Source organism: Dipodomys spectabilis, unplaced genomic scaffold, assembly GCF_019054845.1.
Source record: "Dipodomys spectabilis isolate Male_0828 unplaced genomic scaffold, ASM1905484v1 ptg000002l, whole genome shotgun sequence".
In the NCBI taxonomy this organism is placed as follows: Eukaryota; Metazoa; Chordata; class Mammalia; order Rodentia; family Heteromyidae; genus Dipodomys; species Dipodomys spectabilis.
Window position 1 is genome coordinate 8,295,630 of NW_024870679.1, and position 27,771 is coordinate 8,323,400.

At 34.7% G+C, this 27,771-nt stretch overlaps 1 protein-coding gene across 2 annotated transcripts; it reads right to left on the reverse strand.

Moving 5' to 3' along the window:
- Nucleotides 1–853: 853 nt before the first annotated feature.
- Nucleotides 854–26,171, reverse strand: Rnpc3 (RNA binding region (RNP1, RRM) containing 3). 2 transcript variants are annotated; one of them, XM_042680351.1, is made up of 15 exons: nucleotides 25,823–26,171; nucleotides 23,789–23,836; nucleotides 19,371–19,489; nucleotides 16,158–16,241; nucleotides 15,518–15,629; nucleotides 14,781–14,849; nucleotides 13,441–13,583; nucleotides 11,209–11,334; nucleotides 9,848–9,993; nucleotides 8,490–8,651; nucleotides 7,421–7,515; nucleotides 7,279–7,337; nucleotides 5,051–5,183; nucleotides 4,076–4,147; nucleotides 854–1,052 (listed from the first exon to the last, which is right to left on the reverse strand). In XM_042680351.1, exons 1-14 carry the CDS (start codon nucleotides 26,012–26,014, stop codon nucleotides 4,091–4,093), a joined length of 1,545 nt encoding a protein of 514 aa, XP_042536285.1. In that variant the 5' UTR covers nucleotides 26,015–26,171; the 3' UTR covers nucleotides 854–1,052; nucleotides 4,076–4,090. The 2 variants fall into 2 exon arrangements, with proteins under 2 accessions (XP_042536285.1, XP_042536290.1); XM_042680356.1 differs by lacking the exon at nucleotides 854–1,052 and adding an exon at nucleotides 1,833–2,769.
- Nucleotides 26,172–27,771: the final 1,600 nt, after the last annotated feature.

Below are 27,771 nucleotides of genomic sequence, written 5' to 3' on the forward strand. Positions count from 1 at the left end.
CTGGAAGTCAAGCTGTGGCTCAACTAGTAGAGAGCAAGCCTTAAGCAAAAAAGCTCAAGAACAGCATTCAGATACTAACCTCAAGCCCCCAAACCAGCACAAACAAACAAACAAAAAAAGAAGCTTGATATATTCATTAAAGACCCAGGTCCATGTCCTCTTGCCACTTGAAGGATTCCTTTTTAAAAGAACTTCCAGTCTTACTATAAATTCTCTATCTACTATTCTTTTATCTCCTAATCAGTTTGTCAAGGTTGCTAAACCCAATTCTCAATCCTAAGAACTTTTTTATTTCTCAAGCATATTTGACCATCCTTTCTATGTGAGATACTTTCTTCATTTGGTTTCTAGCTATTCCTCTTTGGTTTTCCTAACAGTTTCTTGTTCAGACAGAAAAAAATTATTAGCATGTCCCAGGATTCACTTCTACTTATTTCTCACTGCTAATTAATGTCCTTTCTTCCATTACTTCACAATTTAAAAAAAAGAGGTTGTGAATCATAACACTTCCATTAACAACTGTGTCTTTGGTCTGTACTTCTAAATTAAAGATGTTTTTACATTATCATATGAACAAATTACAAACCAAAAAATTTTCATTAATATAGTATTTTCACAAGCTTTCACCTTTGTAAGCTTACACATTTATAAAAATGAAATTATAAATTTCTATGTTGAAAAATATTTGTGCAAGTGCAGTATATCCAAGTACAAAATTTTTTAAAAAGCAGTATTTGTAATAAAAACTGTATTGCAAAATTATTTTAGTAATTTATGATTTATAAATTCATGTAATTATAATGCATACCTTCTTAGGTATATAAGCCAATATAATTAAAAATTACAAGGACTATATTGCTGGAAACAAAATAATTTATTATATATATCAGTAAAACACATGTATTATATCTCCAATAATTTGTCTAAAAGACATATAGATTTATTTGTAAATATATTTTCATAGTTATACGCACAGCTTCACAATCCAAGATGTCTTATTTCTTCTCCTCCAGGTTGGGTAGTACGTGAAAGAAACGGAATTCAATAGGAACCTAAAATACCATAAAAGCCCATTAAAAATAATCATGATTAGGAAATCATGAATTTGTTCAAAATACCTAAAAGCAAAAACATTTCTATTTAGAAAATTAGTGAATCAAGTCAGTAAAACAAAGTTAATTATGTAAATAATCCAGAAACTTGTATTTCTAGTCTTAAAACATGAATTATGTTAATTGTGCAAACTGAATGAAATCAGTATTTTCAAGTTTTTGCATTGTCAGGGTAATAATTATCAATAAAATTTTGGGTGGTTTACATAGTACTTCTGGGAAAATTTTCCAAGTGAAATGCAGATTTCACTTATTTTCCTACTTTTTATAAAAAGATAGCTAAGTTAGTAATACACTCCAATAAATCAGTATAACAACTGACATTCCTCAAAAATTACTCAGGTAATCTTTTGCACATTAAATTCTTGGGCCTCATTCCTTGACACACTGATGTATCAGTTCTAAAATAACAGTCTAGGAATCAAGACATAGAACCTACAGTTTCTAGACATAGAAACTCTTCTTCATGGTTCTCTACCTGTATAGCACATTAGAATCACTTTGAAAGTTTAAAAATGTCTAATATCCGCTGGGCGCTGGTGGCTCACGCCTGTAATCCTGGCTACTCAGGAAGCTGAGATCTGAGGATCACAGTTCAATGCCAGCTTGGGCAGGAAAGTCCAGGAGACTCTTATTAACCACTGAAAACCAGAAGTGGCAATGTGGCTTAAGTGGCAGAGCACTCCCTTTCAGCTGAAGAGCTCAGGAACAGCGCCCAGGCCCAGAGTTGAAGGCCCCGACCAACTAAAAAAAAAAAAAAAAAGAAAATTCTAATATCCAAGTTATGCTAAACTGTTTATACTGAAACTCTGAGGAAAGGGAACATCAACATATTTTTCAGAATTTTTTTCTTTAAAATTCTGATGTTTTGTTTTTAGGTTTCCAGGTCATTACTATGGTCAATGAAGTTGGAGAATAGAAGGTCTTAGTGATTCTGATCATCACCAATTCTAGATCACTGTTCTTATTCCTACCAGGACAATTTTTTTTTCACTTACTAATCAACCTGAAATCAACATTATACATTTTTATCCCATTACTATCTTTTTGTTCTTTTTAATTTTTGTTTTGTGCTTAAGAAAAGATAAAAGAAGATAGGTCCTTCTAATTATTATCTTTATATCACACCTCAGATGTGAGGTCTTACTTTGAGACTTATATAGATTCTAGTCAGTCAATATATAGTACTTTAAAAAAATAAAAAAGAAACCTTTCCTCAGTTAAGTTTTAAAACATGTAATACATAGTATTAAAACAAGATATATCATTAAATAGAAAGCATTTGTTACTAAATTCGGTTTAGTAAATACACAAACAAAAGGAACATGACAATTCTGTGTTTTAAGTACATGTACGTACTTGTAAGTTGACCTGATTCACTAACTTTTCTTGGAAAAACTATATAACCTAAATAAAATAAAATATTCAACAAGGAATCTAAAAAACAAAAAAAAGTATCTTTTCAAGCCACACAAACAATTTTAGAAGTACTTCTTTGGAATTACTGCTTGATCTGGATCAATGAATAAGAGGGACAAAACACTCCTGGGGAGAAAAAAAATAAAAAAAAAACAAACACTACCCCCAAAAAAGGATACAACAAGAAAGGATACACTTTGCATGACAGTATTACAGCAGTATTTACGCAGGAATGCTTCTAAAGAAGAACAGCAGAATGCAATTTAAAGTTTTCTTATCTTTCAGCATTAAATTTACAAATAAATGGCGTTCTTAAATACACACTGAAACCATTCGATTTTTCCTGTGCAACATTTATAATATGTCTGTGTATACCAGTATAGGTACATGAAAACAAAATCAAGATATTAATGGCACCTCAAGGAGAATAAACACTATGTAATTTTCTTAATATTTTTAAGCCAAAAAACAGCAGTTTTGACCAGTTTATTTCATGTTCTTCTAATTAGAGACAGTAGAAAGTTTAAAAGCTTATTTAAAAAAAAAAAAAAGAATGTATGTCCTCGTATTTCTTAAAGCAGTAACAAACTACATATTTTACTTGGAGGTACTAAGATTTGAACTCAAGATCCTGCACTTACTAGGTAGGTAATCTAAATAACACTTGAACATTACCCCCAGCCATGCTTATTTTTGATATTTTTTAAAATATCCAAATGCCTTTTCCCAGGTCAGCTTAGACCACAATTCTTCTATGTACATTTCCCCAATAACTGGAATGACAGGTACATTAATGGAGGTGGTGTCTTCTCTCGGCTAGCTTTGAAACATAAAACTCCTGACCTCCATCTCTTGAGTAGCTAGGCATGCAGTTATGAGCTACAAGAATAGCCTTAAACTTTGACAGTTATAATATTTAATTATACCATTCCTACTCATTATTTAAACATTAAAACTACTTGTTCAAGAAACAAGTATGTTTGACAAAATACATGTATACTCATCACTGACCAATTTGAAGAGAAGGAAACTCTTGCTTTTAATTATCTAAGAGCTTTTGAAGTGTGACCTCTGGAACAATTTCCCTTTAACTACACGGTAATGTACTAGTTACATACATTCTCAAATGCTACCAAGAGTTTTAACCATTTGCTCTGGCTTGCCAGACACTTGCCGCAAAGTACTGAATAGTGAGAAATCTGTCAGTTACAAGTAGGACTTTATGTTACCAATTTCAGACCAAGTAAATCAGAATCTCTTGAAGATACAGCAATGTTTTGTCAAAGTCTCCATGTAATATATGCTAGTTTAAAAGCCTTCTTTAGAAAGAAAAAGTAAATGAAAATAGAAGATATAACACCTTATAAAATTGTTTCTTTCAATTTAGCCTGAAATCACAATTTTGAAATTAATGGGAATACATTACATATAGATATTTCCCTAAAAATTCAAAAGATACTAACATTACTTTTACCAAGTATTTTCTTACAATTTTCAAATCTTAAGAAAATGATGTCTTCTCATTATGTTTTAGCCATACTTACCATTACTAACCCTTATCACTTTCTTTTTCCTTCTTTAGAATCTTGTTTTGGTCTGGCAGATCGAGCAAATTGCTAGTATTTTTAAATTAAGGTTTCTTTTATTAATATGAAGATGTTTCTAGATAATTATCAGTAACTTCTTAATGTAGGACCTCAATGCACTTTTTAAATTTACTTTTACTTCCTCCTGCATGCAGTTACAAAGAACTACTTTTTCTTTTCAGTCATTACTTTTCACACTTGGGCCTATGCACCTTTTCCCCTAATTTTTAGTTTGCAAACTGCATTCACTACTGAAAAAAGATGGTAAATTATAGTGATATAACTTGGTATTAAGATAATTAAATAGAATGCAATAATAAAATATCAAGTAGAAGTTATAATAAGTTTCTTTTCAGTGACTCCAAATGAATTTCTGGATGCAATAAACCTTTAATCTATATCATACTATACTTTTATTTATTTATTTTGGTGCTTGTCCTGGGGCTTGAATTCAGGGCCTGAGTGAATTCAAGCCCTGTAGGCCTTTCTGCACAAGGCTAGTGCTCTACCAATTGAGCCGCAGCTCCACTTCTAGCTGTTTTGGTAGTTTAGTAGAGATAAGAAAACTTCAGACTTCCTTGCCCAGGCTGGCTTCAAACTGTGATCCTCAGACCTCATCTTCCTGATAGGTAGGACTGAAGAATGAGCTGCCAGCTCCTGGCACCATAATATCCTCTCAAGCTGCGTCAATTAGACATAAAAATTAGAAATAGCCAAAGTTCAGTGCCTACGTAGTACCAAAGTTCCCTTATTTTCAAATAAAAATCTAAAAAGTGTGCCACCTGTTTCAGTTAAGAAATATTTTAACTGTTACCAAGTTGCTCAAGCTAGAATGTTAATTGTCGAGATTTTAATAAAGGATAACATGAGAGTTAGTTTGTCATACCCTTCTTAAAATAACATAGTTTGGGGGCAGATTGACTTAAAGGATACAACCACCATAGGTTTTCCAAAAAGAACATATCCATTTGCTTCCTTTAAGGCTTTAGCTGCAGCCTTTTCATTTGGAAGTCCAATGAAAGCCTGTCCTTTCATGCGACCTTCCTTCATTAAGCGTATATCAAACCTAAGGGAAATAAAAATCATTGTGATTCACAGAATGTAAGTTTCAATCTAGCATAGGCAAATATAGTAAATAACTTAAAAGTTTGCTATTTCAAAGTGAAATCTAGTATATGACATGATTTATCTACTAGGCAGGCTTTCCAAAATTCTACTTCGTCTATAAGTAGGTAAAATGCTGTGCTCTATCTATCTATCTATCTACACAGCATTACTGTGACTTATTTCAAGAAGTATGAACCAACCCCAGGTCTTCCATATGCTAGCAAATGTCCCTACCACCTAAACTATACACTCATCAGAACAACTTTTTCAAGTTTTTATTTTACACCCATATTTGTCTTAATTTGAACATTCAATCCAATAATATCTGCTCAAATAACAAAATACTAAAATTAAAAGGCTAACAGGAACTTGTGTTAAGAATTTATAGGATTTCAAGGCAGAAAAGGAACTTAAGGAATTTGCCATTACTTATTTAGACAAAAACCATCATTTTATGAATAATATTTAAAATGACTGACTGTTCAAAGCAGATAGCATTGGTACTGTTTCTAGTGTTGTACTATACATTTTTTCAACATTTTTGAGACAAAAACCCTGTATTTAAAGGCTACAGAAAAAGATGAGATTGTAACTTACAAGTATAATATGGTCTAGCATTAGACAGTAAAAACAAAAAATATTAGCCATGGTGATCAGGGCTGTAATCCCAGATATTAGCAAAACAAAACAGATGGAGAGAAGTTTGGGGCTGTAGTAGAATGTGCTTAACATCTCAGTTATGTGGGACGCATAAATAGGAAGAATGAAGTCTAAGCTAGCCTAGGAGAAAACCTGAGCCTCTTTACCAAATAGAAATTAAGCAAAAGGATGGGGGTGGAGAGAAGAAGAGGAACAGTTATGTTTAACACTCAAGTGTTAAAAAATGATAAATAAGTAGTGAAACTGTTTTGCATATCATTATCTCTAGACTCATAGAAAACAATTACTTTGTTATCTATATTTTCTTCATATGAAATAACTTTAGCTATAAATTCTAATTATAGGAAATACTGAAAACAATGTTTACATGAATTCCCATATGTGACTACATAAATGACTTAGCTTTTCTTATAATCATAATCCATTTGCAAGAAAAAAAACAAGCATCTTGTCTGGACAGAGAAAATCAGCTTCTGATACCTTCATAAGACACCTCTGCAATAGTGAATGACTATAAATAGAGAATTTTAAGACAGGGTCTCGTTTATGTATAGCTACCTAAAAAACACACAGGTATTGCATTGGTTTCACTCAAAAAGTCAAAATAAAATTAGCAAAAGTCACTTGCTATATACTTCCACTTAACAAAGTATTTTACTTTCAATTTATATTATCAAGAATCTTTATTAATTCTGAATTAACAGAATTTTGAAAATAAAATTCTAACTATAAACTGTTTTAATAATATCTATGAACCAATTCATATCTTCTGCTTTCACAGAATTGGGAGCTTTGCTTAATGTACTATATTTTTCATTTTTTTTTCTCTTGCCAGAATGCGAATCTAGAAAAATTTCCCTGATTGCTATATACTCTTGGGTGAATCATTACAGTAACACTTTCCAAACTATAGACATTGAACCAGTACCCTCAGCAACATCTAATAATTATCTTAGAAATAAAAATTCACGAGTCCTAACTCAGTCTAGGAAATCAGATTCCTAGGAATGAGGCTTTGAAACTATTTTCCAAGCTCTTGAGATGATTCTTAAAGTTGAACAGCAATTTTTTATAGGAGAGATTAGGATTCATCACAGACCTGTTTCTGTAAACCTTTATTGGAATACAACCATTTGCTGATGCATTGTTCATACCTCCTTTCATATAAGGAATACAAAATTGAATAGCAGTGATATAATATGGCCTGTAATAAAGTGAAAATTTAAAAATTTTCTCTTTTGCTCATTTACGGAAAGTGTCAGCTCATGTTTTAGATGTATGAAAATGTACTTACAAAAGAGACTAATTTCTTTATGTAATTTTTATCTTAAAAGTAATAAAGGCACTAAATTCATGACAGGTAAAACATAATTTGAGACTTTGATGTCACTTACATTATCTTTTGTGTTTCAGATGAAAAATCAACATATCTTCCAAAAATAAATTTAAGGTCCTAGGAATTTAATAAAAAAAACCAGTAAGAGAAGCAGGAGAAAAAATTAAAATAATAAAAGTAGTTTATAAATTTCAACTTACCTTTTCTTGAACATGTTTGGCTAAATTCTTTACATAAATTCTACAGTTGGGTTCACCAGGCTCATAACTTCGGAAAACTGAAAGCTTTTCCATTTCTTTTAAAACAAAACAAGGATAGACTATTAAAACACCTCAATTTTTTCAAAGAACATTCTAAGTAACTTCGAAAATAGCAAAATGAGCTTTAAGCAAATGTTAACAAGCCGGAAGTGGTGCTGTAGCTCTAGTGGTAGAGCACTAGCCTTGAGCTGAAGAGCTGAGGGACAGCGCCCAAGCCCAGAGTTCAGGCCCCACTACCGACAGAAAAAAAAAAAAAAAAAGGTTAACACCACAGACATTAGTTGCAATATTATTAGATGATACAAGCCACATTAAAGTCTGAAATGATTATAAGAAAAAATAGGAACACTTGTTTTAAATTTTCCATACATCCAAAAATAACTAAAATTTGTCCCATATGAAATACACTACTATTAAATTTAAGATAACTTACATTACTAAAACAAAAACTAAAGCTTATCTGGTATCAATTATTTAAAAAATATTGTTTAAAGTGAATTTGTCAAACCATTCTCTACTTCCATATTTAAATGCAAATATATAATAATTAAAAACCAATGATCATGTACTTCAGACAGTCTGTGAACCCCTTTATAGTGCCCCATATTTACATCCAGTAATCTATTCTTGATAACTATATAATTCTCTAATCACTTATTTTTTAATTGTTTGTATAATATACTACTGGGATAGTCTATAGACTATGTGGTTTATAATACATAACTTCAGACTTACGGACCACATAGGTTTATAAGCAAATGAAATTTTAGAAAAGATTTTTCCTAAACAAATACAGTCTGGAAAAACTATTTGGAAAAGAACTTATAAAATATAAGGTAATCACAAAACACTAAATGAAGAGAAATACTGAAATGGAATTTGTACTTTAAATTAAGGCATATAACACATCAAGGGACTTGATTTTTTGTATAGTAAAAAAATATAAAATGAAAACAGCAAAGTTTAAAAAGTAAAACAAAATAGATGGTATTTTGTTTTATGACAGTACCTTGTCTAGAAATTCTGCCCTTTTCTAACTCTCTTCTAGAGATACATTCTGAGGGCATTTCATCAGAGTCTTCATTATTTTCTTCTGGAACACTCAAATTAGGTTTGGGAAAGATTTTTCCAAAACCTACATTTGAAGCATCAGCGTCAGTTGCAGGTAAATCTAAGAGATCAATATTAACATTAGTCATTAAAAAGTCTTATTTAATTCTACAATTGTCAGAGCCACATTTCAAATGTTTTAATAGTCACGGGTGGCTAGTAGCCATTTTTTGGACAACGTAAAGTTCACAGGAAGTTCTAGTGAACATCATGGCTTTATAAATGTAATTGTTAGTTATTGACATTTAGGAAATGTCAAAATCATGGGCCATATAACCCTATAATAAATCTTTAATCAAATCACAGAAGTCTCTTTCTTTAGAAATTCTGTATTTATAATTTAGGAAAGTAAGTATGCAAATTAAATTCTTGTGTTTCTCAATGCTTTAGAACAAGCACAGAAAAATTTCCCATTACAACCCAAATAGTAAATAAATCAAGCACTGAAGGCCACCATACAATTTCTCATTATCGTTTAATTCAGATATTGTAGCATGAAAAAGCAACAGACAGAAAATAAACAGACACATAGTCTTTATGGCACTACTTAGAAGGCATGTAAAATGGAAGAAAATCATTTCTATTTTAATACACTCAAACTGAAGTATCAAACAGGCATCTGATTAATAGGGAGTAAATAGTAGTGAGTCTTCAGGGGTAACTGAAATATTATTAAATAATACTGTATGCACAAAAATGTAATTAAGTAAATCATGCAGTAAAAGCATTTTGCTAATGGAATAGTCACTCAAGATTATATAATGATTACAAAGACTTCACTGTGATACATCAGAATGTTGTAAAACACTAAATCTTTTTAAGAGATTAGAACATTAAGATGAGTGGTAGAGATGTAGTTCAGTGGAAGTCTTTGACTAGCATATGCACGATGGGGGAGGGGGTGTCAATTCCCAATATTATTGTAAAGGTAAGACTAAAATGTTAAAAAGCTAAAGATTGAAATATAAGCAATCATTTTGTGTTTCTAATGAGGACATCAATACCAAAACAAAAAAACAATGAATTTTATCCCAGATAAAACTAGCAAAAACTAAGTGATAAATTCATTGATTCACTTAAAACTTTTGTTCATTACATTAAGAAGTTGGAAATGGACATTATTCCATGATACTGAGGAAGACCTAACTGCATAAGTTAAATGAAGTTCAGGAATACTAAAATACAGAAACATCATATATAAAACAATTCTAACACAAAAGCTGACTTCAGCAGAGTAAAGAACTAGATTATTCTTACCACAATTTTTTTCCTCATGTTCCTTCTCTAAATCTTGCTTAAATGCTGTTGACATGTCAGTAGATATATGGAATTCAATTCTTTTATTACCTACAGGTTGTGGTTGATCAAATACATCCGAAGGTAACAGCACAGGATGTAAGTTGCTATGTAAAAATAATCACACAATGAGTCTGTATTATAAATAATCCTAAGAAAAGTACTTATTATTTCAAATTTACATTATAGGTATTGTACAAAGTCATCTAGGTTTAGAACTTTAATAAACAACAAATAAGCTATTGTGGGTACTACTAAATAGTAAGTGTTGAGGGGATTGAGGCTAAAGATGTTAATAACCTGAGTAAAGTCACTTGGTGAATGAAAAGAGTAAGACCTGAGTGCTGATTTTAAACTCCATTATATTCATCAATAATGAAAAAATAGAAAAGGCACCAAATTTTTCTATGTTCATGCATGAGTCCTTAATGTGCTGTATTATATACACCATGTGATAGTGCTGTTTTGGCTAACATAATAGCTACTAGTTGTACCAGACTAGTGATTGTAAAAAAGAAGTATAACTTGTCAAGTTTCTAAACTGAAAATAATAAGATTTTGGATGCAATGAGTTTAAATAGATAACAGTAACAATATCTTCTTGTGTGGAAAATTCAGGGTAGCATACATTACTTGTTTTGGCTGATTAGCACTGCTGTAGAGATGAAAAGGATGGTGGTGTCAAGTCAGACATAGCTGAGGCATCACACTACCTCTATGCAGTATTATTTCTAAAAAATGTGAAATAAAGCCTGGTGGAAGTGGCTCATACCTATTATCCTAGCTACTCAGGATTCTGAGATCTGATGATAAGGTTTCAAAGCCAGCCAAGACAGACAAATCTGGAAGACTTTTATCTCTAATTAACCAGAAATAAGCAACAACTGAAAAATGTGGCTCAGGTGATACAAAGCCAGGTATAGGCAGAAAAGCTGAGTAAGAATGTGAGGGCTAGTGTTCAAACCTAGTACTGGCAACAAAACCCAACAACAAAAAGAAAAAAAAAAAAAACAGAAAAAAGTGAATTCAGATTTTAGAGGGAAAATGGGGAAAAAAGTAATTTAGAAAAACTCATTATCTTAATGACAATTAACATGGCAATATAAAAAGGAAAATTTTAACTCTGGGGTTATGAAGTAGAATGAAATGCTGGTAAACTGTCAGGAAATGATGACTACTTAGGAATTTGGTGAATAGGAAGCCAGTGGTCAACCAGTTAAAAACTATTATTAAACAAAACCTGACTGAGAAAAAGTGTAAGTTAAAAAAGCAAGCCACATATATTCAGATAACTTTCATTTCATAACTCTAACCAAAATTACCTGTGTGAAGCAAATGATGGTGTAGTCAACATATCTTTTATCTTTCGCTTTTTTCTCACATGACGTTGCTTTGTTGTTTTTGGTCTTTTGGGCTGAAGATTTGCTAGTTCCATCAGTTTAGTCATTCTATAATTAACAGAAGAAACATAAGATTTCCTTATCTAGAATTTAATTAACACTAATTCTGTTAAGCAGCAATTTTTATTTGGGTATTTAAAATAAATTACAGCAAAATTTACTTATTTGAAATGTATTAATGAAATATATCTCTTAGGGATTTCATAATATGTATGAATATAAAATATATTTATATGGAATAAGGATAACTTCTAAGCTATCAACAACCAATTTCACAAAAGCTCATACTCTAAATGAATTGCTCAATTTCAAAGAATTAAGCATTTACTTAATTATACTTTTCTCTAGTTTCAAGAATTTTCTTTTTTATAAACATTATTCAGTGCTCAAATGAAATCGCTGGACTTCATGTTAAACTGAACAAAGATATACAATCACCCAATACAAGGAACTTTATTGTACTTTTCCAGTCCAATATTAACCACTGAGCAGGGTCTTAAAACCCACCAGTAACAAGTTTCATTTGCCATGTAATACTACTTTGGGTTTCATTTTTGAAATCTGAGAGGAAAACAAATATACCTACATAAGAAGGTCAGAGACACAGAGAAAGGTATGATTGAAGTAAGTTTAAATATTTTTCTCTAAAAAAGGAAAAATGTAAACCTATGTGGTAAATTTTTACAGCCATTTATCAATGGCTGCTTACCAAAATTTGTTAAAATTTTTCTATTCAAAGCATATTATCTATATATGAGCTTCTTAGCCTGAGTACACTAAGCCTCTAAAGGTCAAGTATGTAACAGGTAGTTTTTATTTAACTATTATTTTTCTTAAGTTTTGTCACATTTCCAGGAACTAAAGGGAGAAGCAACCAACCAGCAGTTGACAGTGCAAAGGCTTTGTTCTTGTTCAATACTCAATATGAAATAATGGTAACATTTCATACTATATCACTAAATAAAAATTAAAATAATCAAAACAAAGGTGTTTCTGGTCTGTTCTCAGTATTACTACATTTTTACAACAGGCGAGTTCAAAGAGGATAATTAAACAAATGCAACATTTAATACTACTCTTTGTTCAGCAATAAATTTCAATCCAGAATTGGCAGCTATGGTAAATGTTCCTATTGAAGAAAACTACTGTATTCACTCTCATTTTCTAGTTTTAGCACCACCACTTAACTTTTTCCACAAAGAATCACTACTTAGGAGACAATGACTTAGTTAAGATTAATACTGCTGTTGATTACATATGCTTTTATCCAAGTCTGTGCGTTCTGCCTCATGTCAACAAATCCTTTTAATATGTGGTTTCTGTGAAGTTTCCTAAAATTCCTATCATTTGATGAGTAACAGTCTTGGAGGACAGAGATCAACAAACTGAAGCCTATGGACCAAATTCTGCTGACTTCCTGCTCAACAGTTTTGATGGAATACAAAGACAACCACACATTTAGGTATTGGGTCTGACTGCTTTACTACTAGAAGAGTAGACTGAGTTATATTTGTACCAGAGACTACCTGACAAAGTCAAAATATTTACTATTCCATAGCTTGACAGAAAATGTTTCAAAATTCTGGTACCAAGTCAGGTAAAGATTGATTATATATCTGAACATCACCAACAATTCATTATTCTTTCCCAGAATCCTTAAATAACATATGTATATTGTGAAGAACAATAAAGAATAACACTTTTAGCCAGGAGCCAGTTTCGAATACCTATAATCCTAGTTACTCAGAAGGCTGAGACCTGAGGATTGTGGAGTAAAGCCAAGCTACGCAAGAAAGCCTGTAATGCTCTTACCTCCACCAAAAAGGCTAGAAGTAGCTCAAGTAGCAGAGCACTAGCTTTGAACAAAAACAAGCTCAGGAACAGAGACCAGGCCCTGAGTTTAAGCCCAGGACCACTATCATCAACAAAAAAATTCTATGCACAGTTCCCAAATTTTCCCTACATGCCTAGTGTCCATTCTTCAGCCTTTCTCTATAGATACTGTATACGCTTTAGGTGTTAGAGGTAGGAAAGTTGAGGACACATTCAAATGCCTCCAAACTTAGAGGAATTATATATAAACTATAAGAAAAATCTGAGTGTCTTTTCCAATTATGATTCTTAGAATTTATTCAGTTATTTAATACGACAAACCTCTGTCGATCTTCGTTATCACTGCTCTCATATTCTGATTCTACACTAGATAATTCTTCATCTTCATCTGGCAAAGGAGGGTCCTCAGGTGGTCGAGGTGATGTAGGTGGAAGAGGCGCATGCAATGGCATATAGTCTTCATACTAATTAAAAGAAAAAAACAAAAATATCTGCAATCTGTGATGTTGAGAAATAATTTTATATAAATATTTAATACTTGGTATTCATCGGAACTATCATTACATATAAATACTTCTAATTTCTTGTCAGTTCATGAAATTATTTTATAAATTCAGAGGAATTTAAGAATACCTGCTATGACAGACCACTAGCTAATCACAATATTTGTTTTGCCCTCTTTGGAGACCATGTGGACTAAATTTGCATATATCCCTAACATTTCATCTTGCAACCAAGTTGGAGCCAAAGAAAAGTAGAGCCTCCACACATAATCTTCATTTCTTTTCTAATCTGCAGACTATTTTGGTAATGCCTCCATCAATCTGGGAAGGCCATACTGAAGAATGTTTTTCTGAGTGACTCAGAATAGAATATCCCTCTCTTCAATTTTGCATTACAACGATCTATAAACATACAAGTATTACACTGAAATAATTTCGAGAAGAGACAGAGATACTCCAAATTATTTGAAAAATTAGTATAGCACCATGTTTGTTTTTTTTTGTCAGTCATGGGGCTTGAACTCTGGGCCTGGGCACTTTCCCTGTGCTCTTTAGCTCAAGGAGAGTGCTCTACTGCTTGAGCTATAGCACCACTTTCAGTTTTCTAGTGGTTTACAGGAGATAAGAGTCTCACGGAGTTTTCTGCCCAGGCTGGCTTTGAACCGTGATTGTCAGATCTCAGCCTCCTATATAGTTAGGATTACAGGCATGAGCCACTGGTGCCCGGCTACCTTCTCTTTTTTGTTACTGTTTTTCTGGACTTGAACTCAGCCTAACACTGGCTAAGCAAGTGCTCTACAACTTGAGCCATGGCCTCAGCCCATACTTGCACAATAAATTTTAGTGAACATATTACTAATCTTGCATGTCTTATAAAAAAACTTTTAGAACTGAAACCATAATAATCAACTTTTAGGTAACTGAAATATTAAAATGTAATTAAAAGAAATATTGGAAAAAATTTGGTCTTCATAATCAAATGCATTTTTCCATTCGCTGTCTCTCCTCCACATTTAGTTCTCAGCTGTATTATTCATATCACATTTACTATACATTTGTTCCTATTTTCAATGAAAAAGGTTATTAACATACTTATGTAACTGACCACTCAGCAAGGGGAAGCAATATGGCTCTTGAAAATTCTAAGATTTCTCTTACCATGGGGGGTCGTGCAGTAATTGGTCCAAAAGGTGTAGGTAAATTCATTTTATTCATAAGATGAAGTACCTTAAGGGGTTAAAATATTTAAAATCACACAGTATTAAAATGATGATTTGACTAGATCTTACATTGCAGTAACACAACTAATTAATTTACTTCAAAGGAAAATCATCTTTTTCCTTTCTAATCGCAAGACTGGATGGAAACAAGGCACTGATATGTCTTAGAATGTTAGTCTTCCTACAACATTAGTCATTCTACTAGTACAATTATTCACATTAATAAGAGTTAGTAAGTCTCACATCATGCTATGTGAAACTTACTGAAAATATTTTTCTTAACATTGTTCCTAATTAGTGTGAGTTATAAAACAGTATAATAGGAAAATAAACATCTACTTCAAAAAAGTAACATTGCTAAAAATCTGCTTAGGCATCTACTATGTCTTTTCCTTTAAGAATGTCTGTACTTTGAAAGTATATTCTAAAGTAACAGAGAATTACCACAAATTACACTTTTAAAAGTACCTTCTCTTTAATATCCATTAATAACACAGCCTTTGAAAATCTTCATTTGAGAGCCGTATACTGAAATATTTCATTACATTTAAAACTGTATATTGCTTTGTCTGAAATTTTTTCTGATTCATAAAATTGTAAGTCAGCAAAAGAATCAGCATAGAATCAAGCTACATAAAACATAGTTTGGAGGAAAATAAGCTTTATTCTGCATACCTGTACATAGAACTTAGGCACACTTGCCAACGCATTTACAATATTTGCTAGGATTGTACTTGAAGGTGGTGGGTACATATACTTGAGGCATGAATTTAATGGAAAAGTCAACCTACAGAAAAAAAAAGGTTTAAATGCCCACAATTTTAATATATTACAACAATTTAACATGACAAAAAATTGTTCTGCATGTATTTAAAATAATTTAATAAAAGCTACATTTTAAATTTTAAAACTTTTTGAGTTAAAAAATTTGAAGTTACATAAAATGTTTAGTTTAAGTTATTAAAGTGAACAAAGTATTTTAATAACAATATCCTATCACTATTTTAGTTAACTGAAATAATACAAAATTTGTCTTTTATTTACCTTACTTCTTTTAAAATTTAATTATTCTTAAAAGAAAACTTGCCTTCTGACTGCATTAAAGAAAAAGAAGGCATGTTTATCAGAACTTAATTATAGTTCTACTTTAATAGATGCTTTTTTTGAAATGAATTCAGTAGCAAACTTATAGCTCAAAATGTTCACAACACTTTAAAATTACAAATGATATGTGTGAAAATATCCTTAAAAGTTATCTTATTTATAAAAATCACATAGACAAAACCAGAACAATAAAAAACAAAAAAATACGAACCCGTGGTTTGGTGCAATTCCATTTTCTATTGTTAAAAAACCAATCTCTTTCTTTTCTTTATCATCTTCCACAATGTCATCAGACCTAGAACATGTACAATCAAATTGTTCTTATCTTTGGAAAGAGTAAAAACTGTATCCATAAAAAGATAAATTATCATCGCAAATATAGCATTATATCAATAATTCCATTAATAAAGAAAAACTTCCAAGCATTTCTCCAGGAAACACCAGTAAAAATGAAACAAAGAATTTTATTTTATACTTGACTGAATATTTCTTACATTATTATTGTACTAGATAGCTCACTGTTATTTATATTTCACAGTTTATAAAAAATGGTATGAATATTCTTAGTAATCAAAAGAAAACTAATTACAGAATATATAATTGTATAAGTCAAATTTCTATGTTTATTTATGTCCAACTCAATCCAGATTTTTGTACTTCAATCAAGTTCCTAAATGATGTGACTGGCTGAAGGACTATACTCTAGGACCCACAATTGTAAAGTATGTTTGTAAAGGCTATGTAACACAAAGTCATAGGTAGGAATGAATACTAGTCTTCCATTTCAAAAGCCTTGTATATCCATGACTCTTCTTATCTCTAATAATAAGAAATTTATACTACATATTGAAATTTGATACCCCAAAATTTGCAATGTTTTGAAAGGAGATCCAATGCTGTAAGTGGAAAATTCCACACCTGACCTTACACAATACATCAGTCAAAACTCAGGCACACTAAATATATCTAAGTTCCTAATAGGTTTATGAAACATAAATGAGTTTCATGTTTAAGCATCAGTTGTAGACTCAACATAACTTACTATGTATTGGCAAGTATTCAAAAATTTAAAACACATCTAAATCATTTAGGATAAGGAATAATCAACCTGTAGTTGCCTCTTCCACTGTTCATTCCATTTCCTTCCCACTTTACATACTTATACTAAATTAGATAGGTTAAATATTCAAGTATCTCCTGAACAATTAGAAGCAAAAATATATTGTTCTACCATTTTGAATTAACATATCCTTACTATTTCAAGTTATTTACTTGCTAATCTGAAAACAAACCAATACATATAAAAGTGATTTTTTAAAAAGTGTTTAGGTAGCAGGATACAAAATAAACCCACAAGAATCAGTTGCCTTCCTGTACACTGACAATGTACAAGAAGAGAGGGAAATAAAGGGAGCAATCCCATTCACAATAACCTCTCCAAAAATAAAATATTTAGGAATTAACCTAACCAAAGATGTAAAAGAACTATTTAATGAAAACTATAAAAAGTTAAAGAAAGAAATTGCAGAAGACACTAGGAAATGGAAAGACCTCCCATACTCTTGGATAGGCCGACTTAATATAGTAAAGATGGTAATACTTCCAAAATTAATATACAAATTCAATGCAATTCCTATTAAAATCCCAATGACGTACATCACTGAAATAAAGAAAACAGTCCAAAAATTCATATGGAACAACAAAAGACCTAGAATAGCCAAAATAATTCTAGGGAATAAAGACAACATGGGAGGGCTATCCATGCCGAACTTCAAACTCTACTACAGAGCTATAATAACAAAGACAGCAAGGTACTGGCATAGACCAATGGAACAGAATAGAAGATCCAGAAATAAATCCACAGGCCTACAGACAGCTGATATTCGACAAAGGAGCCAAAGGCAAACAATGGAAGAAACACAGCCTCTTCAACCACTGGTGCTGGGAAAACTGGGCGGTCAAATGCAGAAAACTAAAAGTGGACCCCAGCCTATCACCATGCACCAACATCAACTCAAAATGGATTCAAGACCTTAACATTAAACCTGAATCTCTGAAACTACTGCAGGACAGAGTAGGAGAGACACTTGAACTAATAGGCACAGGAAGGAACTTCATGAACAGAGTCCCAGGGTCACAAAAATTGGAGAGAGACTCGACAAATGGGACTACCTTAAAATAAAAAGCTTCTGCACAGCTAAATCTATCGCAACCAAGCTAGAAAGACAACCAACTAATTGGGAAAAATTATTTACCAGCAATATATCAGACAAGGGGTTAACATCCTGTACATACAAGGAACTCAAGAAACTAATCCCTCCCAAACCTAACAAACCAATTACTAAATGGGCAAGGGAACTAAAGAGGGACTTCTCAGATGAAGAAATAAAAATGGCAATGAAACACATGAGGAAATGTTCATCATCCCTGGTGGTGAAGGAAATGCAAATAAAGACAACCCTGAGATACCACCTTACCCCAGTCAGAATGTCCCACATCCACAAATCAGCCAAAGACAAATGCTGGAGGGGATGTGGAGAAAGAGGAACCCTATTACACTGCTGGTGGGAATGTACACTTATACAACCACTTTGGAAATCAGTCTGGAGGGTCCTTAGAAAGCTAAAGATTGACCTCCCTTACGACCCAGTCATACCACTTCTAGGTATCTACCCTGAACAACAGGAACCAATATACAAGGACACGTGCACCTCCATGTTTATCACAGCACTGTTCACAATAGCTAGGATATGGAAACAACCCAGATGCCCCACCACAGATGAATGGATCCAAAAATTGTATCTATACACAATGGAATATTATGCAGCCATTAGAAATGACAAAATAATGGCATTTGCAGGGAAATGGATGGAGCTAGAAGGAATCATGTTGAGCGAGGTAAGCCAAGAGCAAAGAGACAAACGGTACATGGTCTCCCTGATAAGTGGATGCTAAATCCAAAATGTTAGGTGATATGACAAAATTAACAGGACTTAAGAAACAAAGAACTTCCACTCATCTGGTCGAACCACTACTAAATATCCCCATGCTGCTGATCACATGTATGGTGTATATGTGTACACCGTTATATTTTATAGACTGTGATAGACAATTTGCTCCAGGGAAGTTAGAATGAACTTGTGACTTTAAATGAGCATCATTATTCCACAATACTGTGAAATTTGGGAAATTATGGAATCACTTAATCACAATTAAAAAAAAAAAAAAAGAACCTCGGGGAAGGTAGGGAGGGAAGGGATGGTAGGGGGAAAACAATGGAGGGGGTAACAATGCTCGATAGGAAGTGTACTCATTACCTTGCTCATGTTAACTGTAACCCTCTGTATAGTACCTTTACAATAAAAAATTAAAAAAAAAAATAAAAAGTGTTTAGAATGGTAGAAAAACAGGAATATCTACATACCTTTTCTTTTTCTCAGTGTTTGATGTGGGACATGGGGAATGAACTCGATCCTGTTCTTTTGCAAATTCAACAACTAAAGTGTGACCTAAAAGTTTCATCTGATGGAGTCTTGTCAAGGCCTTCAGTTAGAGGAAAAGTAAAAATATAATAATTGTACTCAAAACAATTTCCTATCATCCTACATACAAATACTTTTACATTTTTGATTGTTAATATACAATCTTGCCTTAGCTAGTTTTGTCCATTTTTAATCTGAATGCATCAGGTCTTTATTACTTATCAAAGGACGATTTCCTATAAGTTAGCTAAATAAAAATATGCTTGACTCCAACTCTCTGCAAACTCTTCTAATAAACTAAATTTAAAAGAAAAATGTTGTGCTTATGACTCTTCCAACATGAAACTTTAAATGCTCCAACTCTGTCATGAAGTCCAGGAACAGATTATTACCACATAGGCTTTATTTGGAGACTTCTCCCATTTGAGAGCAAATCCATTCTTCTAGATAATCAGATCAAAAATCTTAGAATAATCCTCAACATTCCCTTCTCACATCTCATTCAAAACCAAAATATATCCAGGTTCTAATCCTTTTTTAGATTTTCCCACTTCAAGATTTTCCCTTCTTCAGTCTATACTCTCAACTACTAAATTAATTCTTCTTACACATAAGTCATCTCACTCACTTGTTCAAGATACTCTACTGGCTCCTTTCTCAGAGCAAAATCTTAAGTCTTCATTACTAAAACAGACACAATAAGGACTTTATTATTTCTCCACAGTTCAGATCCACTGATCATTTCTTTATTTTGTTTCTTCAATATAAGCCGCTTTCTTGAACATGACAAACATTTGTACCCTAGACTTCCCAATCTTGTGTAGAATATATTTCTCCTATGCATTTCCTTAGAAAACATCCTATACCTCCTTCAAATCTTTGCCAAATATGACCCTAACCACTCAAAGTACAAGCTGACTCCTCCCCACCCAGCAAACATGTATTGCTGTTTATCATCTTTTAAAATATTAAGCAATCTGTGCTTCCTTTCAAAAATTTGTAAGATATTGTTCTTTTGTACGTTGATATATGCTTGAGCTTTAAAACCACATCTAGCAAGAGTCAGTACTTAATAAAATCTGTGACTACAATGTAACTGTACAATCCTATTGTATCCTTATTTGACTTGTTTTCATTACATAAAACAAATTTTAAAATAATTTCCAAGATTCTAAATTAATTCTAGATCTCTCCTTTATCAGCGAATCCTTAATTACCTAAAATAGATGTCATCTAAGCTGAACAGAGGTCACACACTCTCTATTTTTAAAGATATAATTCTCCTTTTCTTTTTCTCTCTCAATCTGTTTATTTCAGTACTGAGGACTGAAGCCCTTCACAAGCCCTGTATTCTTTCTTTCCCTTTACTGTTATCTTTTTGTATTTGAGAAAAGGTCTTGCAATCTTTTCCTGAGCTGCCTCAAATTTACAATCCTCCTACTTCTATCTCCAGTAGCTGATATCATAGTTCTGTACTAGCTAAGAGTCTCATGTTTTTGTTCAGTTGTGGGCCTTGAACTCAGGGCCTGGGCACTGTCCTGAGCTCTGTGCTCAAGGCTGGAGCTGCACTACTTTGAGACACATCTCCACTTCCAGGTTTCAGTGGTTAACTGGAGATAAGAGTCCCACAGGGACTTTTTTGCTGGGGCTGGCATCCAACTGCAGATCTCAGCCTCCTGAGTAGCTGAGATTACAGGCTTGAGCCACTAGTGCCAGGATCCTTGAGCCTTCTTGAGAACTACATTTTACCCATTCCACCCTAGTGATGTCTCTAACTACTTCCTTATTCTTACAGTGTTGTATTTCAATCCTGGCCATAGCTGACTGTTCCAAACATTGTCAGTTGTTGATAAACTCTAAATTATAATTTATTTTTAATATACTTATATTCTATATTATTTTATTTATATTATTTTGTATCTTATTTATTTCAATTTATCTTTTTATTTTTATAATTTATAAAATTTCATTTTTAATGTATACTATATATTAGTTATAAACCATGTTTTTCTTTGCATATACATATTTTGTGTGTATATACATCATAAATGTGTATATATATACACATATTATTTTCAAATAAATCAGAAGTTATATGTAACATTTTCATTTATGTATTATACCTGGGCATAACTTCTACTGATAAATACCACTTAATACAATTCTTAATTATAACCAAACATGGATCCACAGTATTTCATACATGAAATGTCTGGGAACAGAATTGAGATTTTGTAATTTTTTTTCAGATCATGGAATATGTGCACATAAATGAGGCATCTAGGACATAAAACTTTAAACATAATATTTGTGTTTCTCATATATATATATAAGATTGAAGGTAACCTATTTTTATTGTGCCTATATTTTGAGTGTTCTAGTGTGGAATTTGCCACTTGTAGGAACATGTCAAAGATCAAAATTTTAGATTTTGGAGCATTTTGAATTTGGAATCTTCAATCTATAAAAGAAATTGAGGTATATAAATTGAGGTATCCCTCCCCCATTAACGATGAGAATTTAAGACATCTCTATCATCCATCTTAAATTGTGTTATTTTCATTATGTCTAATCACAAGAGCTCTTCTTTAAACCCTCTTCTTTTCACATCTATGATAAGCGTGCCTATAATCTCAGCTACTACATATGCAGAGATCAAAACAAATGTAAGCTCAAATCCATCAAGGGCAGGAGGAACCTTTGTCTCAACCAACAGCTGTGTGGTGGTGTGTACCCATCATACTTGCTACAGTGGGTAATGTAGAATAGGAAAAACATGGTCCAGGCCAACCTAGGCGAGGGGGAAAAAAAAAAGAACAATTGGGTGTTGGTGGCTCACACTTGTAATTCTATGTACTCAACAGACTGAGATTGGAGGAATCAGAGTTTGAATCACAGGGAGAACAGTCCACAGTACTCCAATTAATCAAAAGCCAGAAGTGAAGCTATGGCTTAAGTGACAGAGCACGCCCTTGATCAAAGACGAACAGGAAAAATGCTTATGTTGTTATTAAATATCTCCTGAAAGCAATCCCACTTATTTCTTAAAGTTAACAGATGATATGAGTTCATTAAAAATAGATTTGCAAACAACTCCTTCACTAATATATCCAAATGTCTTGAACTGTTTCCTCACTCCTAACTCCTTCAACACCTAAATAAATGATCTCTATGAATATAAATATGTGCTTCTCCCTTTGCCTTCTGGCCTCAAAAACAGCTTCCTTTGGTATCTTCTTCCCCTAGTATTTTTTCTACATTCAATCCATGATATAAACTCTACCAGATTTTTTTCACGTCTGATTATATTTTTAGCCAGTTCAAAAGTATCAAATGCTTTTCAAACCTTAGTAAACAAATTTAATACACTCTTCCACATAGACTCTACATTTTTCAAATCTTATTTCTATTCCAACCTTTAGCTCCTGCCCTACTTACAACATTTTTCATATCTGGTAGCTTTACTTGTCCATAAACCTGGAAGGATAAATCTCTACAAGTTTTCTTCTTAAATTCCAGGTAAATAAGCAGAGGTCTACTTTGGTCATCCCACTGCAAAGGATTCCTTGACATAGACCTTTTCATACTTAAAAATCAGCCAGCTATACTGGCTTAAATCTGTAATCCCAACTACTGTGAAGGTAGCAGGTTCAAGGTTAACTTGGGCAATGGCAGGGAGACCCAGTTTTTTGTTTGTTTGTTTTTGCATGGGTCTTGAACTCTGGGCCTGGACCCTGTCCTTCAGCTCTTCAACTCAAGGCAAGCACTCTACCACTTGAGCCTCAGCACCACTTCTGGTTTTCTGAGTGGTTTATTGGAAATAAGAGTCTCATGGCCTTTCCAGCCCCGGCTGGCTTTGAACCATGATCCTCAGATCTCAGCCTCTTGAGTAGCTAGGATTACAGGTGTGAGCCCCAGCACCCAGCAAGACCTTTTCTTAAAAACACAATTAAAAACAAAAATGCTGAAGGCATTTTGAACTCAAGTTATAGAAAATTTCTCTGGTATACCCAAATTCAATCCTCATTGCCCAGAACAAAACAAAACAAAAACACTTTAAAAAGCTTGTAACAGTTACAGATAATTATCCACTTTATATCCTTAACAACCTGATGTTTTAAATTATGTGTACAGCACCTAATTTTAATTTGGTTTACAGCTAATCAATTATTCTTATACAAACATTGAACAAGCTCTTTCACCTGACAAACTAGTATGTAGCCTGCTGGATAAATTCTTTTGAATAAAAGATTTTGTTTTTAAAAACTACAATTTAAGTATACCTAACAGTTTTGCACTAAGATTTGATAAGAAATTGTTCATAATTGTACTAGTTTAAAAAGCAAAACAAAAACCATACCTTTATAGCTGACTTTTCATTAGGGAAAGTAGCAAAAGCAGTATGTTTCTGTAATAGAGTTAAAAGTACAAATTACTTCAATTTTCATAAAATAAAAAATGTTGACACTTTGCCAACAGAAGAATTACACACATTAACTGAGAATGTTAACTAATGTACACCAAATGGCTAGCCTTGGACTTTTTCTGGGTCAGACTTCTTTGAGAGGAAAGCTACAAAGCCTTTCAATGGAAAAATATACAAACACAAAGCAGTATGTGCTATATATTCAAACGCTTCAAGGCAACAGGGGTTTGAAAACCTCTAGCCCCAGTTATAAGACACTTAAAAGATCTTAAAACATTTTTGTATGCACTTAAAGGCAAAGATGAGAAACATCCAGCCAAGAGAGAAACCCACTCAAGATGGATGTTTGAGTTTTATTTTTGTAATTAGTTTTAACAGAAGTCTATGTTTACCTGTAAGTTATCAATATTTTAAAGCCATTAGGAAAAAATGCAAATCATTCTATTACTAGTAGCTTCCTGCCAATATTTATAAAGAATACCTGAGTATGTATTATCACACAATCTAATTTTGAGATGGCCAAATAAAACAAAGAGAGCCGATGTACATGATAATTTGATCAACGCTGGTCTTTTAACTTGGCTGCACATTAGAATGTCCTAAGAAGATTTTAAAACGATTGACTAGGGGACCCATCAGAAACATAGTGTTCTCATTAATACTTTAATAAAAAGAAAACCATGCAAAATGCATGTGGTATTAAATTTTTTTAAGTATATCCCCAAGTGGAACCTTTTAACTGTTAAGCATATTGTTCTCTAAACAATTCTGTCTGGAAACTTTAGGAACTCTCCTCAAAAATCGAGAAAGAGGTTTTAGACCTAGTCTAATCCTATCTTCTTCGATTTCTGTAATTTTCTTTTCTCTCTTTTTCTGCTGCCAGTCCTGGGGTTGAACTCAGGGCCCGGACGCTGTCTTTGGGCTTTTGTGCTCAAGACAAGGAAGATACAGCTCCACTTTCAGCTTTTTTGATGTTTGATTGGAGATCAAAGTCTCACAGACTTTGCCTGCTCTGACTGGATTCCAAGGGCTAGCCTCAGATCTCAGCCTGCTGAGTAGCTAGGACCATAGGTGTGAGCCACCAGCGCCCAGATTCTTTTTCATTTTGATCTCTATTTTTTTTTTTTTTTGGGGGGGGGGGCCGTGGGTCAGTCGTGGGACCTGAACTCTGGGCCTGGGTGCTGTCCCTCAGCTCTTTAGCTCAAGTAGAGCCCTCTAGTGCTCGAGCCACAGAGCCACTTCCGGCTTTTTCTGCTTATGTGGTGCTGAGCAATCGAACCCAGGGCCTCAGGCATGCAAGGCAAGCAGTCTACCACTGGGCCACCTTCCCAGCCCCTGATCTCTATTTTCAACAGGCTTCTAAATGAACCTAGGATAAAAAACACACACACACACACACAAAGCCCGTAATTATATATTTGTCAGAGTACTCTGGAGCCTAACACAAATACCACCCAAATTCAGAAAGATGTCGGGAGATTCGCGGGTCAGGTTTAAAAATAGTAGGCTGCCCTTGGCTCACGCCGATGATAACACAGGCTATTAAGGAGGCTGGGGGATCTGAGGATCACGGTTTGAAGCCAGCCCGGGCAGGAAGAGTATGTGCCTGTTGAAGACTGAGAAAAAAGCCGGAAGTGGCGCTGCGGCTCAAGGGGTGGGGCGCTAGCCTTGGGCACCCAGAGGCTGAGTCGGGAACAAGTGTCGGGGCGCTGAGTTCAAGCCCCACACACGACAAGCAATTTTCCACTCCAGCGGTGCTCTTCCCCAGGGTCGTGATGAGATGATGGCTAGGTTTTTTTTTTTTCTTCTTCTGATAGTTGGGTGTTCAAGAGGCAGGCCGGGCACAGGTGCGCCCCACGACGCCAGGCCTCTCCGCCCCCCCCCCCCCCCCGCTCCCCCCTTCCCGGCCTCCGCGCCACCCCTGACCCCCGGGCCCTGGCGGAAGCCTGCGGCGGCTGGCGTCCTTACCAGTCGCCCCTTGTCGGACAGGACCCGCACCGACTGCGCCCCGAAGTACTTCAGCAAGTCCTCCTTCTCCTCGGCGGTCAGCTCGGCGGGCAGGTGCCTGACCAGAAGCGTTCGGTCGCCCCGGCAGGGAGACAGCGCCGCGGAGCTCGGGCAGCCTCTCGCCATAGGCAGCGGCGGCTCGGGGGCCGCCATCTCTCAGCCGGAAAAAAGAAGATCACTAATAGCCACCGGAAGAGGAGAACACATAGAGTTCGATATCCAGGTAGGTTTCTATGGATAGAGGTACATGTATTTACGTGGGAAAGCCCGGGCCGAGCCGCAGCCACCGCGAGCGGCGGGAAGCGCACAACGCCGCCTCGCGCGGGGGATTGTGGGGAAACAAGGACATCCCGCGAGATCTTGAGAGTGCGGAGCGCGGCACTTCCGCAGGAGCTCCTGAGACGGGAGTGACACGGAGCTGGAGAGCGAAGGTGAAGACGGGATGACTGGAGTTTCGGGAAGGCGCCGAAAGCGATCCTTGTTTTTGAAAAGAAAAAGTGGCCCGGAGAGGCGCGAAGGCTACGGAAGAAACAACGGGAACAAAAACAAGGAAAGTGAAAAGTCAAGTCACCTGGACCGGAGGCCAGCGCTGCACTGCGCGTGCGCCGCGTGGAGCTGCGCCGCGACGTCGCTCCAGTGCGGGAGTTTAGGCGTGTCCTGGGCTTTAAAGTCAGCCCCGGGCCTTTCAATCCCGCGCCGGCGCAGTTAATCTCCCGCGGCCGTGGGGACGGGGCGGGGCGGGGCGTGGAAGTAATGGGTGTGTTCTACAGTCTAGTAATGGGAAAACAATGCCAGTCAGCACTGTAAGGCTCAGCACAGTAGGTTTCAGTATAGAGAGTAAAGGATAAAAAATACAGCGTTTTGTTTTCCTTGAATCAGCAAGCCATATAGTAGCTGATATGCCCTCCTGGCAAGTTGTAGTTCACAACATTGGTAGCCTCTAGCAAGCTATACCCTATAATCTGTAAACCTACACATACCCCTACATAAGTACTCTTATCCCCATTTTGTATTCCAGGACGTGGGGTCTAAAGAGAGGTAAATCACAGGACTATTAAATGGAAGAGGTGGAGTTTAATCCCTACTATTCTGACTTGGGGTATAGACTGTGATCCCCTTTTCTGCCTAGATTCTGAGTGCAGTGAGGTAAAAAATCATTTCCTCTGGAGGTGCAGGTGCTACTGTCTGAAAAGCCAAGGGGTCTCTTACTGAGATATCTTTTTATTTGATATATGAGTGATGTAGCAGTAAACAGTACATCAGAGCTCTTCCATAGAATACTGGGGTGAACAACTCCCCAGTTACTAGGCAGGATCAGGCCACATAAACCTTACAGGATTGTGATAGACTAGCATGGTGTGCTCTTGTTCTCTGGCAATATAGAAACCAAGTCCAGAAAGAGCAGGCACAGTGATAAAGTGTTCATTTGACAAAGAGAAAGTAAAGGCCACTCAGGAAAAATGCACAGTGGGACCTTGAAACTGGTTGTCTGCCTGGTGGTCCTGGCCAGTTGCTTTATGTTGCCCCTATTCCACATTATGTCCTCCCTTTAATTTGCCAGACGGTGGCTGGCTTACTTAAAACAAGCAAGACCCTCTCCTGAGCAGTAGCAGCAGGACAGTGGACTGGCCTGGCTATCTGGGGCTTTTTGTTTTCCTCTCAATTGGTAGAAAGTTCAGTCACCTGGAAAGCAATGGAAAACTTTCAGAATTTTTTTTTTCTCATTAAGTGTATAGAGGAATCATTAAAGTTTAGGTATAAAAATTCCTTTTAGATTTCAGTGTGAAAAGGCAAAAGCATGAGGATCAATTGATTGATCCATTGATTGAGCCTAAGGAAATAGACTAAAGTGTAACTATGAGATGTGGACAGAGCTTTGTGGGAAAAGGAATATGTATTAAGTTTATAGT

What these genes read in the sequence shown, in the direction of transcription:
- Rnpc3 (XM_042680351.1), bottom strand. Translation starts at nt 26,014, where the DNA reads ATGGCGGCCCCCGAGCCGCCGCTGCCTATGGCGAGAGGCTGCCCGAGC. An exon ending in AACACTGAGAAAAAGAAAAG is followed by an intron (nt 16,242 to 19,370) that starts GTATGTAGATAT and finishes TACATGTTCTAG; the next exon opens with GTCTGATGACATTGTGGAAG. An exon ending in CCAAACATGTTCAAGAAAAG is followed by an intron (nt 7,338 to 7,420) that starts GTAAGTTGAAAT and finishes TTAAATTCCTAG; the next exon opens with GACCTTAAATTTATTTTTGG.